The 15,018-nt window shown below is 55.9% G+C and overlaps 1 protein-coding gene across 2 annotated transcripts in view; it reads left to right on the forward strand.

The window, feature by feature from the left end:
* The window catches only part of INPP5A (inositol polyphosphate-5-phosphatase A), a 153,786-nt gene that overhangs the window by 41,130 nt on the left and 97,638 nt on the right, over nucleotides 1-15,018 (forward strand). For both annotated transcript variants that reach the window (XM_068961351.1, XM_068961350.1), the window contains exon 2: nucleotides 14,620-14,661. In XM_068961351.1, coding sequence (XP_068817452.1) covers nucleotides 14,620-14,661 — 42 coding nt within the window. The remainder of the gene's footprint in view (nucleotides 1-14,619; nucleotides 14,662-15,018) is intronic.

The following is a 15,018-nucleotide window of genomic DNA, read 5'->3' on the forward strand; positions in this document are numbered from 1 at the left end:
GCAGCAAGCTAGAAAGCAGAGACCTTGCTTCACCGGCAGAGGTCGGTCCAGTCAAAGCTGTGGTTCTCCCAGTGGTCATGTACAGGTGAGAGAGCTGGCCTGTGAAGAAAGCTGAGCGCCAAGGACTTAATACTTTCGAACTGTGGTGCTGGAGAAGACTCTTGAGAGTCCCCTGGACTGCAAAGAGATCAAACCAGTCCATCCTAAAGGAACCAACCTGAACATTCATTGGAAGGCCAGATGCTGAAGCTGAAGCCCCAATACTTTGGCCATCTGATTCATTTGAAAAGAGCCTGATGCTGGGAAAGACTGAAGGCAGGAGGAGAAGGGGATGACAGAGGATGAGATGGCTGGATGGCATCCCCGACTCGATGGCCATGAGTCTGAGTAAACTCTAGGATCGGAGTAGTGGTGAAGGACAGGGAAGCCTGGCGTGCTGCAACTCACGGGGTCACAAAGATTTGGACGTGACCGAGGGTCTGAACAACAAGCTCGAGCAGAGGTCCCTGCTCAGGTGGTGAGGAGAAGCTGCTTGGACCTTGAGTGCTGTGGGCAGGATGAGTCTTGGAGACAAGCGCGTCCCCCAGGCCGGCCAGGCGGGGAGCCCTCGGTGAGCGCTGAGAGTTGGGGGGAGGCGGGCTCTGGAGGCCCGCTGACAGCTCTGCCATCTGGGCCCACGCGCCCTGCTCCTGCCCGCCTGTGCCTTCCCGGTCCAGCAGCTGGACACTGACCGCCGTCCACAGCAAAGCCCCTCCTGGGCGCAGAGGGGCTGTGGGCCAGGCTGGAACCTGCCTAGAGAGGAGGCGGCGGCAGACAGCCTGCCCCCAGGGACAGTGCCTGTCGACCACTGCGGGCCTAGCTGCCACAAAGCTGCCAGGCGGCCTGAATCCGTGGCCTAGTCCCTTCCGCGCGTTGCTTCCCCCAGGTCCCTGTGGCGTGGGGTCTCCGTGGGCCTGGGCTCACGGTTTCTCTTCCGGTCCTGCCCCCATCCCTGGCCCTTCTGCTGCTGACCGTCCTGGAGGCTGCTGTCCTGCAGGGTGGCTGCAGTGTGGATCCCTGCATGCCCCCTTTCTTTCAGGTTGGACTTTGGGGTCCAGGTGCCCCCCGCCCCACCTTGGGAGCCCAGCCCCTCGTGTCTAGGAAGCAGTCGATCTCTCTCCCATGAGAAGTTTAGTCAGGTGTCTTTTCTGTGATGCTGTTTGGGTTTTTTCATATTTTGCCTTTCCCCCTGGACTTTAAAGATTTCTTCAAATATTAGGAAGGTAAGCTCTTCGCCCCTGATATATATTCCAAATATTTTCAATCAGTTTAACAGTTTTTGATTTTACTAGTATTTTTGCTGTGCAATTAAAAAAAAATTTTAGTTGAACACATGATTCTCTTTAAAAATGGTATTCGAACTTTGAGTCACGGCTCCTTTCTCCATGTGAACTTTAGAACCGCTTATCTGGTGGAGCTGGGTGGGGTGGGTGGCTTCCTGGGGATCAGCCCTGACGCTCCGCCGGAGTCAGGCTCTGAGGACCACAGGGCGCTCCGGTGACTCATGTCTGACTCTCGTCTCTGCCAGGAATGTCTTAACACTTTTCTCCTGTAAACTTGTCACATTCTGAAGTTTGCTCCTCGCTGGTGCCTGTTCTTAAGTTGCTGTTGTAGCCGGGGCCCTCCTTCCCCACGCGCTGCGCTCGGTGTTGCGGCCGCTGTTGGGCTTTGTGTGCTGACCTTTTACCCTGCCGTTCTCCCCGAGTGCTTCTGTCTCTCTCGCGGTTGCCCCCTGCTCCGCGGGCCGCGCTCTGTGGGCTGGGCAGCCTGCCTCCCGTTCTGCCGCAGCGCCTCTGGCCGCTCCGCGCGTGATGCCATCCCCTGTGCCCTGGGTGTCAGGTGGCGTGGATGTGGCAGTGGTGGGCACCCTTGCAAGGCTCCTGACCTTTCCAGGAGCGCTTGGCGTGGCTGGCCTGCCCACAGGAAGCAGAGACTGGCCTTAGAATGAGGTGCAGGGGTGTGCCTGCGGTGGCGTTTTTCTAATAAATATACTCTGTGGCAGTCGAAGTTGTGACAGTGTTAAACATAAAGAAAGCGCTTTAGTCAAAATGAAATGCAGAACTGTGCCGTAAACTGAAGGAACGTGGGAAGGATAAACGTGAATCCAAATGTTACTGAATAACAGGAAAAGCCCAGAAAAACAGTAAACTAAGGAAGCGTTTCGGTGTTTGTTTGAATGTGTAAGTGAAATAAATGTTCGGTGAGGCTGATGGCTGGAGGGAGTGAGGCAGGGGGGCACAGACAGGCTGGCCATGCCGTGGCAGCTGGCACAACAGTTACTCGTACAGCCTAACCCTCTGGGTAACGTGTGAATTAGATCCTTACCATAGGCCTTGCTGCTGCTGCTGCTGCTGCTGCTGAGTCGCTTCAGGCGTGTCTGACCCTGTGCGACCCCATAGACGGCAGCCCATCAGGCTCCCCCGTCCCTGGGATTCTCCAGGCAAGAACACTGGAGTGGGTTGCCGTGTCCTCCAATGCATGAAAGTGAAAAGTGAAAGTGAAGTCGCTCAGTCGTGTCCGACTCTTAGCGACCCCATGGACCGCAGCCCACCAGGCTCCACCATCCATGGGATTGTCCAGGCGAGAGTACTGGAGTGGGGTGCCATTGACCTTACACTGCAGTAAAATCAGAGTGGGGAGAAATGTTTAAAGTAACATGCCTTTCACTTCACTGCACACACACGCTTGCGTTTGTAGCATCAAGGGTGTGCTGGGTTTTCCATGCTGTGTAACAGGCCAGCACGGCCTTTGGGTTAGCTGAGTGCCTCCCTCCCTGTGTCCCTCTTCTGCGGGGTGGGGGGTGGCACACTGAGCTGGGCCCCCTTCTCTGGAGCTGCCTGCTCACCTGGAGCCCCCAGGAGAGACAGGCTGTGGGTCAGCTCCCCAGGCCATACAGCTCACGGCGTCTTGCTTCTTCGGGGCGGCAAAGGAGAGATCCTTTGCTTCCAGATTCTGACCTTTAGACCCTTTTAAATGACTCACTTGATACCAGATAAGGTTGGACCTACCTGAGATAATCCCCCTTTGGATTAACTTAAGATCCACTAATTTTGGAATTTCATTATCTCTGCAGAATCCCTTTCATCTTGGCCCTGTGCTAGCCAACTGGGGGCGTGGCCTCTTACAGTCACCCCCACCCCATGCGGGAGTGAACGCCCAGGTGGGGTCCCTGGAGGCTTGTTGGAACTCTGCCCGCTCAGGAAGCACTTACCAAATCCTGGTTGATTATGACTTTATCATAAATGTTGCTTCTATTGAAGAACTTTCCAGTAATATTTTTAACCTTCATTTATCTTGTCCCCTTATTTTATATCCCCTATATATATAATTTTCTTTCTCCCTGAAAAACTTTTGAAGCCATTACTTTTCATGTTCACATACACTGGTTATGAATCTCCTCAGTTTTGTCCAAGTTTAAGCCTATCTCCCCTTTCCTTTGGAAGGTAATTTTGCTGGATACGTAATCCTGGGTTGGCGTTTTGGTTTTTTCCGCCCACACGAAACATTTCGACTCACTGTCTCCTTGCTCGTGCGGTCTTTGCCGGTTCACTGGGGCTCTTGTCCTTGCTCCTCCATAGACTGGGTGCTTCCTTCCTTCCCAAGGTTTCTCCTCGCCTTTTGCTTCTGGCAGCTGTGCCTAAACGTCCAAGATGAGGTTTAGACGGTTCAGTGTTTGCCCTGCGCCGTGCTCTCTAAGCCTGGGGGGTCTGCGATTTGGGCGTGATTCTGCAGAGCTCCTGGCCATCGTCTCTCCACCCTTTTCCTCTGCCGCCTCCTCTCTTTCTCCCGATGCTGCCGTTCCGTGTGCGTGTTGTCTTCTGAAGTTGTCCTACAACTCTTGGACGTTCTCTAATTGTTTTCATTTTTATAACCTCTGCATCTCAGTCTTAGAAGCTTCTATTGCCGTATCTTCAGCTCACTATTTCCTTGGCTGTGTCTAATCTGTTCACGAGCCCCTGAAGGCAGGCTTCATTTTTGTTAATGTTTCTGATTTCTAGTGTTTCCTTTCGATTCTCGGAGTTTCCATCACGCTGCTTCTGTTACCCATCTGTTCCTGAAAATTGTCCGCTTTTTCTGCCACAGTTATTTTAAATTCCCTTCTGATAATTCCAAAATCTGTGTCATAATTGAGTCTGATTCTGATGCATTTTTTTAAATGTCTTTAGGGCATTCCCTGTAGGTCCGGTGATTAGGGGGCTTCCCTGATGGCTCAGCAGTAAAGAATCTGCCTGTGAAGATCTCTGGGTCGGGAAGATCCCCTGGAGGAGGGCATGACAACCCACTCCAGTATCCTTGCCTGGAGAATCCCATGGAGAGAGGAGCCTGGAGGGCTACAGTCCATGGGGTCACATAGAGTCGGACACGACTGAGCGACTGAACACGCACGCGTGCTGGTGACTAGGACTTCGAGCTTCCAACTGCCGGTGGCCCAGGCTCTACCCCCGGTCAGGGAGCCAAGATCCAAAAGCTGTGTGGTGCAGCCGATCGATAAATGTCAGTCAATCAATCAATCGCGTTTAGGCTGATTTTCTCTTGCCTTGTAATTTTGGTTGAAATCTACATGCGAGTTGGTTCATAGGGACTGAGGCCTACGGTGTGGGCCAGGGGTGAGCTGTGTTTCCTGTCAGCCATGGCTGTGATAGCAGAGGTTTGCCCCCCGCCCCCCAGTGTCCTGGTTTTGGGGGCCCCTATATCTCCCCCGTGTCCTGGTTTGCGGGCCCCTGTGTCTCGGGTTTGCCCCCCCACCCCCCGTGTCCTGGTTTGGGGGCCCCTGTGTCTCGCCTCTCCCATCTGGGGTCCACGACTGTTGCCCTGGAGCCTCCTCATGTGGGGTAAGGAGGGGGCGAGGTGACCTGCAGTCTGTGGTGACGTCTTTCTCTGCTAGGGGCCTCTGCCGCTGGGCTGAGACCCTGATGTGTCTCATCTCCCCCGCCCCAACGCTCACGGGGGACGCGCCCGTCCACAGGTGGCGGGTCTCCAGCCAAGTCCTTCCTCTGCCACGTTTCTAGCTAACTTCTCATCACTGCAGAGAGAATCATTCGCTTTTCTTCATTTTGTTGGTCAGTTGCATTGGAGGCTTCCTCACGTTGAACCGTCCATTCCTTCACGGTTTATTGCGCTTGGTTCTGAATGTGAATTCTCTGTCTGCTGCTGCGTTCTGTGACGTGCGCGTTGGTGCTGCTCTGCGAGACTGACTCGAAGCTCCTCCTCTTTAGTATGCTGGCTTTCTCTCCTACGTCAGTCAATACTGCATGTTTTTTTCATGGTAGACCTCAAAGTTTTTCTTCCTTTTCTGTTACTGTCTAGTAATGGCTCATTACATGTGACTTATATTGATTTAATCAAAATTAAGTAAAATTCAGTTATTTAGTCACAGTAGGCCGTTTCAAGTGGAATTTCAGCTGGTGCAAATAGAGAATGTTCTTATCATCACATACAGCGATTGGACAACGCTGGTCTTGAGTCAGAGAAGTTTCCGATGTTGACGGAAACGCTCTGAAATTTGCTCCATCCAGGCCAGTGGTCACTGGCCACAGGTGGCTTTGAGCAGCTTTGTGTTTGTGGGGTGTGTGTGTGTGTGCTTTGTATGTGGTGTCCGTGTGGTATGTTTGTGGTGTGGGGTGTGTGTATGGTGTGGGGTGTGTGTTTGTGGTGGGGTATCCGTGTAGTGCGTGTGTTTGTGGTATGGTGTGTGTGTGTGTTTGCAGTGTAGTGTGTGGGGTGTGTGTGTGTGTGATGTTGTACGTGTTGTGTTGTGTGGTGTCTGTGTGTGTTTCTGGTGTGGTGTCGGTGTGGCGTCTGTGTGTTTGTGGTATGGTGTGTGTGTGTGTTTGCGGTGTAGTGTGTGGTGTGTGTGTGTGTGTGATGTTGTACGTGTTGTGTTGTGTGGTGTCTGTGTGTGTTTCTGGTGTGGTGTCAGTGTGGCGTCTGTGTGTTTGTGGTATGGTGTGTGTGTGTTTGCGGTGTAGTGTGTGGTGTGTGTGTGTGTGTGTGTGATGTTGTACGTATTGTGTTGTGTGGTGTCTGTGTGTGTTTCTGGTGTGGTGTCGGTGTGGCGTCTGTGTGTTTGTGGTATGGTGTGTGTGTGCGTGTGGTATGTGTATGTGTGTGGTGTGTGTGTGTGGTGTGTGTGTGTGTGTGGTGTGTGTGTGTGTGGTGTGTATGTGTGTGGTGTGTGTGTGTGTGGTGTGTTTGGTGTGTGTATGTGTGTGTGTGGTGTGTGTGTGTGGTGTGTGTGTCGTGTGTGTGTGTGGTGTGTGTGTGTGGTGTGTGTGGTGTGTGTGTGTGTGGTGTGTGTGTGTGTGGTGTGTATGTGTGTGGTGTGTATGTGTGTGGTGTGTGTGTGTGTGGTGTGTGTATGCGTGGTGTATGTGTGTGGTGTGTTTGTGTGGTGTGTGTATGCGTGGTGTGTGTATGTGTGTGGTGTGTGTGTGTGTGGTGTGTATGTGTGTGGTGTGTTTGTGTGGTGTGTGTATGCGTGGTGTGTGTATGTGTGTGTGTGTATGTGTGGTGTGTGTATGTGTGTGGTGTGTGTGTGTATGTGTGTGTATGTGTGGTGTGTGGTGTGTGGTGTGTGTGTGTATGTGTGTGTGTGGTATGTGTGTGTGTGGTGTGTGTGTGTGGTGTGTATGTGTGTGGTGTGTGTGTGTGGTGTGTATGTGTGTGGTGTGTGTGTGTGGTGTGTTTGTGTGGTGTGTATATGCGTGGTGTGTGTATGTGTGTGGTGTGTGTGTGTATGTGTGTGTTTGTGTGGTGTGTGTATGCGTGGTGTGTGTATGTGTGTGTATGTGTGTGTGTATGTGTGGTGTGTGTATGTGTGTGGTGTGTGTGTATGTGTGTGTATGTGGTGTGTGGTGTGTGGTGTGTGGTGTGTGTGTGTGTATGTGTGTGTGTGGTATGTGTGTGTGTGTGGTGTGTGTGTGTGTGGTGTGTATGTGTGTGGTGTGTGTGTGGTGTGTTTGTGTGGTGTGTGTATGCGTGGTGTGTGTATGTGTGTATGTGTGTGTATGTGTGGTGTGTGGTGTGTGGTGTGTGGTGTGTGTGTATGTATGTGTGTGTGTGGTATGTGTGTGTGTGGTGTGTGTGTGTGGTGTGTATGTGTGTGGTGTGTGTGTGTGGTGTGTTTGTGTGGTGTGTGTATGCGTGGTGTGTGTATGTGTGTGGTGTGTGTATGTGTGTGTGTATGTGTGGTGTGTGTATGTGTGTGGTGTGTGTGTGTATGTGTGTGTATGTGTGGTGTGTGGTGTGTGGTGTGTGTGTGGTATGTGTGTGTGTGTGGTGTGTGTGTGTGGTGTGTATGTGTGTGGTGTGTGTGTGGTGTGTGTGTGTGGTGTGTGTATGCGTGGTGTGTGTATGTGTGTGGTGTGTGTATGTGTGTGGTGTGTGTGTGTGGTGTGTTTGTGTGGTGTGTGTATGCGTGGTGTGTGTATGTGTGTGGTGTGTGTATGTGTGTGTGTATGTGTGGTGTGTGTATGTGTGTGGTGTGTGTGTGTATGTGTGTGTATGTGTGGTGTGTGGTGTGTGGTATGTGTGTGTGTGGTGTGTATGTGTGTGGTGTGTGTGTGGTGTGTGTGTGTGTGTATGTGTGGTGTGTGTATGTGTGTGGTGTGTGTATGTGTGTATGTGTGGTGTGTGTATGTGTGTGGTGTGTGTGTGTGTGTGTGGTGTGTTTGTGATGTGGTATGTGCAGTGTGTGTATATGTTTGTGGTGTGGTGTGTGACTTGCTGGTTTTCTGACTTACTTTTGTGCAGTAATAAGCAGATTAGCCCAATACCTTTCATATAAGCTGCAAATACTTTTCCTGTTTGTCATTTGCCTTTTTTTGTTTTTGTTTATAGGGAATAGCGGTTGTTTCAAATGTTGCCAAAGTATTCTGAGAGCTTTCACTGTCTTTCTCTTCCCCAAGCTTTTGAAATTAAGAGTTAAAGATATGAAAGAAATGTAATTATAAACATATTAAAAAGAAGACAACAAAAGAAGAAGTGTCTTCAGATGCAGCTACTCAGAAGTTTGGTGCTCTTTTCTCAGTCTTTTCTCAGCCCTGCTGGAGCGTTTAACGCGGCAGCTGGCCAGAGCGCCCCTCGTGCACCTTCCAGGCAGCCCCTCGCTCCTCGTGAGCCACGTGGGCCGCCCAGCTTCCGTGCGGGCCCGGGGGGAGGATGTGGCGGGGGCTTCTCAGCAGGTGGGGGCGCGGTGTGCTGGCCTGGCCCTCGCTGCGCGGCCTGTGCAAGGCCGCGAGTCACTGCGCGCTCCTGCCACCCCCGTTAAGGGAGACTGCTTCTGTGCTGGCGCGTGCTCATCAGGCGCTGTGTGTCTGTTTTGGTGACGTACACCTTATCCTCTTAGTCTTCTGTGAGTGGTGCTACGTCCCGTTTGCGGTGTCGTGTGAGCAGCACCACGTTTATCAGTTCAGTCGCTCAGTCGTGTCCGACTGCGACCCCATGGACTGCATCACGCCCAGCTTTCCTGTCCATCCCCAACTCCTGGAGCTTACTGAAACTCATGTCCATCTTGTCGGTAGTGCCATCCGACCATCTCACCCTCTGTCGTCCCCTTCTCCTCCTGCCTTTAGTCTTTCCCAGCACGTTTATACTCGGGACTTATTTACCGTTTCAGGATTTCTTCCTGCTGCCGCCTCCTTCCTTTCCGCAGACGGCCCACGTGACTTTCTTTATCAGTGAACTCTGTGGCCTTCTTAACTGGAACTCTTATAAATAACTCCATCGTGAACTTCTTTGTGTGCAGAGCATTTTTGTTGCTTAGGATTACTTTTTTCTAGGATCGACTTCCAGAAATAGAATTTCACATTTGGGAAGAATGAGTACCTAACACTCCCAGCGTGCTTTGACAGTCTCTGCTCTGCACACAGGGTGCTTGAGAGCTCAGGGTGGCGTGTGCTTCCTGTGAGCGCACAGGGCCGGCCTGGCCCACGCTTTGGGCTGAAAAGAGAGTGTTTCTTTAGGAACTAGTTTGTGTGCTTATCTTTTATTCCTACTTTACTGGTTTTAAAAATGACTCTGCATCAGCCGAATACAGGCTGCAGCCATGAGGAGGCCCCCAGGCCTGGCCGAGAGCGGCTCCTGGGGCAGAAGCGAAGGACAGACGGATGGAGGAGCTGGGGAGGGGCAGGGGGGCGCAGGCATGTGTGAGGGAGAGCATGCATGTGTCAGTGTGTGTGAATGTCTGTGGGTGTGAGCATGTGTGTCTGCATGTGCACGTTCGTGAGCTTGCAGACACATCTTTGTGTGTATGTCTGCCCGCGTGCAAGTGTGTGAGCATGTGTATGTCCCTATGTGTGTCTGCATGCGTGCATGTGCACACGTGTGTGAGCATGTGAGCATGTCTCTGTGTGTGCATGGGTGAGAGAGTAGGTGTGTATGTGAACATGTGTGCACCCGCATGTGCACGTGTGTAAGAGTGTGAGCATGTGTGTATCTGTGTGTGTCTGCATGTGTGCGTCCCCACATGTGCACGTGAGTTTGTGAGCCGTGTGTCCTCATGTGAACGTGTGTGTCAGCATGTGTGTATCTGTGCCTGCATGTGCATGTGTGTGTGAGCATGTATGTTTGTGTGTGTCTGCATGAGTGTGTATGTGTGTGAGCGTGTGTGTGTCTGAGTGTGTGAGCATGTGTGTCTGAGTGTGTCTGCATGATTAGTTGTGTGAGAGCATGTGTGTGTGAGAGTATGTGTGAGTGGCTGTGTGAGTGTGTCTGCATGAGTGTGTGTGAGCATGTGTGTGAGTGTGAGAGTGGGGAGGGCAGAGGAGCCTGAGGTCCGGTGGCCTGGGGTCGTGGTGCTGCCCCTCAGCATCCGGGGTCCAAGCTGGGGGCTCCGGAGTTGGGTGAGGCCGTAAGGAGCGCTTGTGAAGGGAGAGGGATGTCCCCGTGTGGAGGTCAGGGGTGAGCGGACAACCTGCAGGGACCTGGAGGGGCTGAGGAGCCAGCAGTCAGCTGGGCGGGTGAGATGCTGGCCAGGAAGTTCCCGGCTCAGGTCAGTGAGTGGGTCAGCATGGCCCTGATGTGCAGGTGGGCTGGGTTCTCCAGCCGCTCTCATCCCCTGTTGTCTGTTTAGAGCTGCCCTTTAATTATCCCACAGCCTCTGGAGGCCTCTCTAAACATAAACAAGGGATATCTTTGTTTAAAGCACTTTTATTAGGACTGTTGGGTTAATGGTTTCGAGGAACCCACAGCCGCCTGGGCTGAGAGTCATACTGGTGATCTAAGCGAGCTGGTGACCCAGAGTCCGACTAGAGGAGCCTCAGGTCCTGCTGCCCCTTCCCGATGTGGCCGCCCTGCAGGGCATCCCTGCGCTGCTCTTAGGCTGTTGACCCAGCAGGACCGCTCCCAGGCCATGGGCCCAACCATGCACAGAGGGCTCTGATCTGTTTCACAGGCTGCAGCAGGGTGCCCAGAAGACCTACAAGCTGCTTGGGGCCAAGGGCCCCCAGAACAGGTGGGCTTCTGTGTGAGCCACTGTGGAGCACGCTCTGGTCAGTGTGGCCAGGACATCCTGGGCGGTGGTAGAGCGGGCCCGCACTTACAGGAGGCTGTGCACCACTTGCAGGAGGCCGTACGCCCACTTACAGGAGGCTGTGCGCCTATTTACAGGAGGCCGCGCGCCCACTTACAGGAGGCCGTTCACCACTTACAGGAGGCCGTGCGCCCACTTACAGGAGGTCGTGCGCCCACTTACAGGAGGCTGTGCACCACTTATAGGAGGCTGTGCGGGTCTGTGACTGGGTAGGGTGGGCCATGAACCGTGCTCTTCGTCCCCCACAGGACCAAGTCCAGGTGGTAGTTATGTCCAGGTGTGTGCGTGCACTCGTGTGTCTGCATGTGTGTGTGTGCGCACATGTGGGTGTGTCCTTGTGAGCATGCATCCGCACGTGTGTGTACTCACGTGTGCATATGTGTGTGGGGTGTGTATGTGCATGTGTGGGAGTGTACGTGCTCTCAGTGTGCATGTGTGTGCATGTGTGTGCGCGTACTCGTGTGGGTGTGTGCATGTGTGGGTGTGCACTTGTGGGCATGCATGTGCACGTGTGTGCATGCACTCACGTGTGCATATGTGGGTGTGTGGGTGTGCGGGTGTGTGCACATGTGGGACTGTGTGTGCTCTCAGTGTTCATGTGTGGTGTGTGCACACGTGTGTGTGCATGGCCCTGGAGTACCTGGCCAGGTTCTGAATGCCCGGTAGGGATAGTAGGAGCTGAGGCCTGAGAACCGGTGGCGGCGCTGGGGACCGAGCCCAGGCCATGCAGAGAGATCTGTTGTCACGGCCCCGGGCCCTGTGCGTGCGGTTTCCATTACAGGGGACCCTGCAGGCCTCTGTCCCCGCGGTGATTCCCGTCGGTGCTGTCCAGAGTCACGCACGGCAGCCTGCTTCCTCCACATGCCCATGTTCTCCCAGGGACCTACCAGCAGGTGCCTCGCCTGCGGCCAGTGTCCAGCCTGTCTTGGGAGAGGGAGGCCCTCCAGCCCCAGAGCTTCGCTCAGCCCTTCCTTGTGCAGGACCCTTGGTTCAAGCATGGGGCATCACGCCCCCAGTGTGCACGAGCCCGCTTGCTGTCTGGGGCCTGACTTCCCATGCTCTGTGCCCACCCCAGGCCCCTCCTCCGGCTCCAGGCTCAAGCTCCCTGTGCAGCGGCTCTGGGGCGACTCCTGGACGCCTCCTGCAGGGAGTGAGTCCCGGGCACCGAGGTGAGAAGCTCAGATTTAGGAAGGTTGGGTGGTCCTCGCCCTTGGACACTTCGCGGGCCCACCTGGGCAGTCACACCGTTTGGGTCCTGGGCCGGGGACAGGATTGAGGGTCCCGGTCACGCCTGTCCTGTGGGTTGATTGGGAATGTGGTGAGGGGCCTTAAACAGCAGCAGTTCAGCTGGTCTTCAGTTCAGTTAAGTTCAGTCGCTCAGTCGTGTCCAACTCTTTGCGACCCCATGAATTGCAGCACCCCAGGCCTCCCTGTCCATCACCAACTCCTGGACTTCACTCAGACTCACGTCCATCGAGTCGGTGATGCCATCCAGCCATCTCATCCTCGGTCGTCCTCTTCTCCTCCTGCCCCCAATCCCTCCCAGCATCAGAGTCTTTTCCAATGAGTCAACTCTTCACATGAGGTGGCCAAAGTACTGGAGTTTCAGTTTTAGCATCATTCCCTCCAAAGAAATCCCAGGGCTGATCTCCTTCAGAATGGACTGGTTGGATCTCCTTGCAGTCCAACGGACTCTCAAGAGTCTTCTCCAACACCACAGTTCAAAAGCATCAATTCTGCTGAGGGCCGCTTCCTACAGGGTTTTGGCGAGTATGTCGTGGACACGTGTGTGTTGGGCAGGGCTGCGGGGTCGAGTGCAAGGCTAGGGGCGTCACGTCCAGCCATGCCCCTAGACAACAGGACTGTGGACCGAATCTCTCCTTCCTCTGTCTCCAGGCCGAGCCCACAGTGCTGGTGTGGAAAGGTTGCTGAAATGCTGGTGGGGCCCTCTGCACCCCCAGACCAGCCCCTTTGTCCTCAGTCAGGGCTGGGGGTGGAATTGGGGGCCTTGCCCTGAAAGTTCTTTTCCTTTGATTGCCTCGGGGCTCGAGGCCGACTGACTGTGGTCCCTGCCCCTGTGCCGGCCCCTGCGTGGGGTATGCTGGGTCTGTGGCTCAGGTAGGGGTCCGCAGGGTCTGTGGGAGAGGGGCTCACACTTCAGTCCTGTTCCTGCTCTCAAAGCGGACCTGCCCTCTGCATGGTCAGCACAGACCAGCTCCGCTCTCGGACGCCGGGGCCAGCAGCGGCCCGCCCCATCTGTGGGCCTGCCGGTTCTGGGTGCTGTGTGAGCTGGAGTCCGGCGTCTTGCACTGAGCATGGTGTTTCTGAGGCCTCTGCCCACGTGCGGCCGTGTCCATGGCTCCCGTGCAGTGTGACCACGTAATTTAACAAACCCTCTGCCTGTGAACCGACGGCCCGTGTGGCCCGTGTGGCTGTGTCTGCGGCTGCCATGCAGTGTGACCACGCATTTTAACACTCTGCCTGTGAACTGATGGCCCGTGTGACCCGTGTGGCTGTGTCTGCAGCTGCCGTGCAGCGTGACCACATATTTTAACACTCTGCCTGTGAACCGATGGCCCCTGTGGCCATGTCTGTGGCTCCCGTGCAGTGTGGCCACGTGTCTTATCTCTCCGTCCCTGAGCTGATGGGTCTCGGGTGGTTCCTGCCTTTCGTGGCTCTGTCCCTGCGGATGAGCATTTCCAGGTCTCGCGGGCACATCGCCCGGCCACATGGCAAGTCCACGCTGTTTCCCACGGCACCTGCACCCCCAGCGTGTCTGAGGGTCCGCTTCTGCAGACCCCCACGCTCGCTGCTCTCTGCTGTCAGCCTCCCGAGGACGTAGGGTGGACTCTGGCTCGGGCGTGCGTCTCCCTGAAGCCCAGTGTCGGCTCTCAGCCTCGGCTGGGGCTTCTCCGGGCTGCCGCCTCCTGCTGTCGTCTCTTCGCTCGCCCGTGAGGGTGGTGGGGGGCAAGGCGTGCCCTCCTTGCTGTTCAGGTGTGGGGCCGGGGGCCTGGCTCCCGAGCCTGGCCTTGAGGACTGGGAGACCGCACACCCGGCCGGACTCCGGCCGCCGTCTCTGTCTGGCAGGCGCCTGGGGCGCTGTCCACCCCCTGCTCTGTGTGTGGCCTGTGAGACTCTGGGTCCGCAGCAGTCGTTTCTCTTTGTTCACTGATTTGTCCGCAGTCCAGTCTTCCTGCTTTTTGGGACACGTGGAGACCTCCGCCGGTGGCAGCCCCCGCCTGTGGCGCTGCTGCTGCTGTGTCGGGACCGGCTGTGGTCAGCCCGGCCCCTGGCTTCGCCCGCAGCCTCGGTGCCCAGAGCCCTGCTTGGATCTAGGGCGTGAGTCTCGATGGGCGCTGGGTTGTCTGTTTGCTCTGAGTTGTGGCGGATGGCAGGCGGCATCAGACTGGGCGTCCTCCCCGTTTCTGCGTGTGGCCCAGTGGCGTTGGACGTTGGTGCTGTTGCCACCGGTCTCAGGGCTTCTCACCTCCCACTTCTGAAGCTCTGCACCGCCTGTTGAGGGCCCCCGTGTGTCTCCCATCCCCGTCTCAGCGCCTTGACCATGCTGGGTTGGCTGGGGCTGCGTGCCCTGCTCGGCTGGCTGGTCTCGGGGTCCAGGAGCCTGGTGGGACATGTGGGAAGAGGCACACCCCCATTTTCTCGGGACCCTGTGCCAGCTCTTCCCTGGGGCCTGCAGGCCCAAAGGCGACACTTGGGGCCACACAGCTCTTTGCCCGTTCTCAGGCCAGTCCTGGGACCCCACGCTGCTGGGTCCTGCCTGACGCCCTGGCCTGGCTCCAGGAAGCCCTTCCAGGGACCCCCCACTGCTGAGGACAAGCAGGACTGGGGGCAGCTGTGGGTCCAGCTCCAGTGCCCGCCCCTCATCCCCGCTGAGTGGCGGACCGGGCCCTGGTGCGGAAGGGGCCCCCACCTCGTTGTGCCCCGGCCCTGCAGTGAGCACGCAGACAGGCCATCATGTTAGCCTCTGCTCGTGGCTGCCGGCCTGTGTCACGGGCCTGACCGTCCTCTTTCTTCTCTTTAACTTACAGCCGGAAAACCTCCAGAGGAATTGGCTCCGGGAGTTTTATCAGGTAAGAGCTGGGCGGCAGCCGGCCCCGTGAGGGAACAGCTCAGGCTGCCGCAGGCCCGAGTCCCCCGCGGCCTCGGTGACCTCGGAGGGGGGGAGTTCCCACGGAGGGGTCCCCCTGGGAGGGGGATTCGGGGGAGGGGGAGGGGCTGCAGCCTCGGTGTCCTGGGGTGGGGGGAGTTCCCACCCGGGGGGCGCGAGGCGGGCGGGGGAAGTTCCCACCGGGGGGCCCCCTGGGAAGGGGGTTCCACAGAGGGGAAGGCGCTGTGGCCTCTGTGTCCTGGGGGGGCGGGGGGCATGGGAGGGGGAGAATTCCCATGGGGGGCGCCCCTGGGAGGGGGGTTTGGGGGAGGGGGAGGGG

The sequence above is a fragment of the Capricornis sumatraensis genome, chromosome 23 (assembly GCF_032405125.1).
Source record: "Capricornis sumatraensis isolate serow.1 chromosome 23, serow.2, whole genome shotgun sequence".
NCBI classification, from domain to species: Eukaryota; Metazoa; Chordata; class Mammalia; order Artiodactyla; family Bovidae; genus Capricornis; species Capricornis sumatraensis.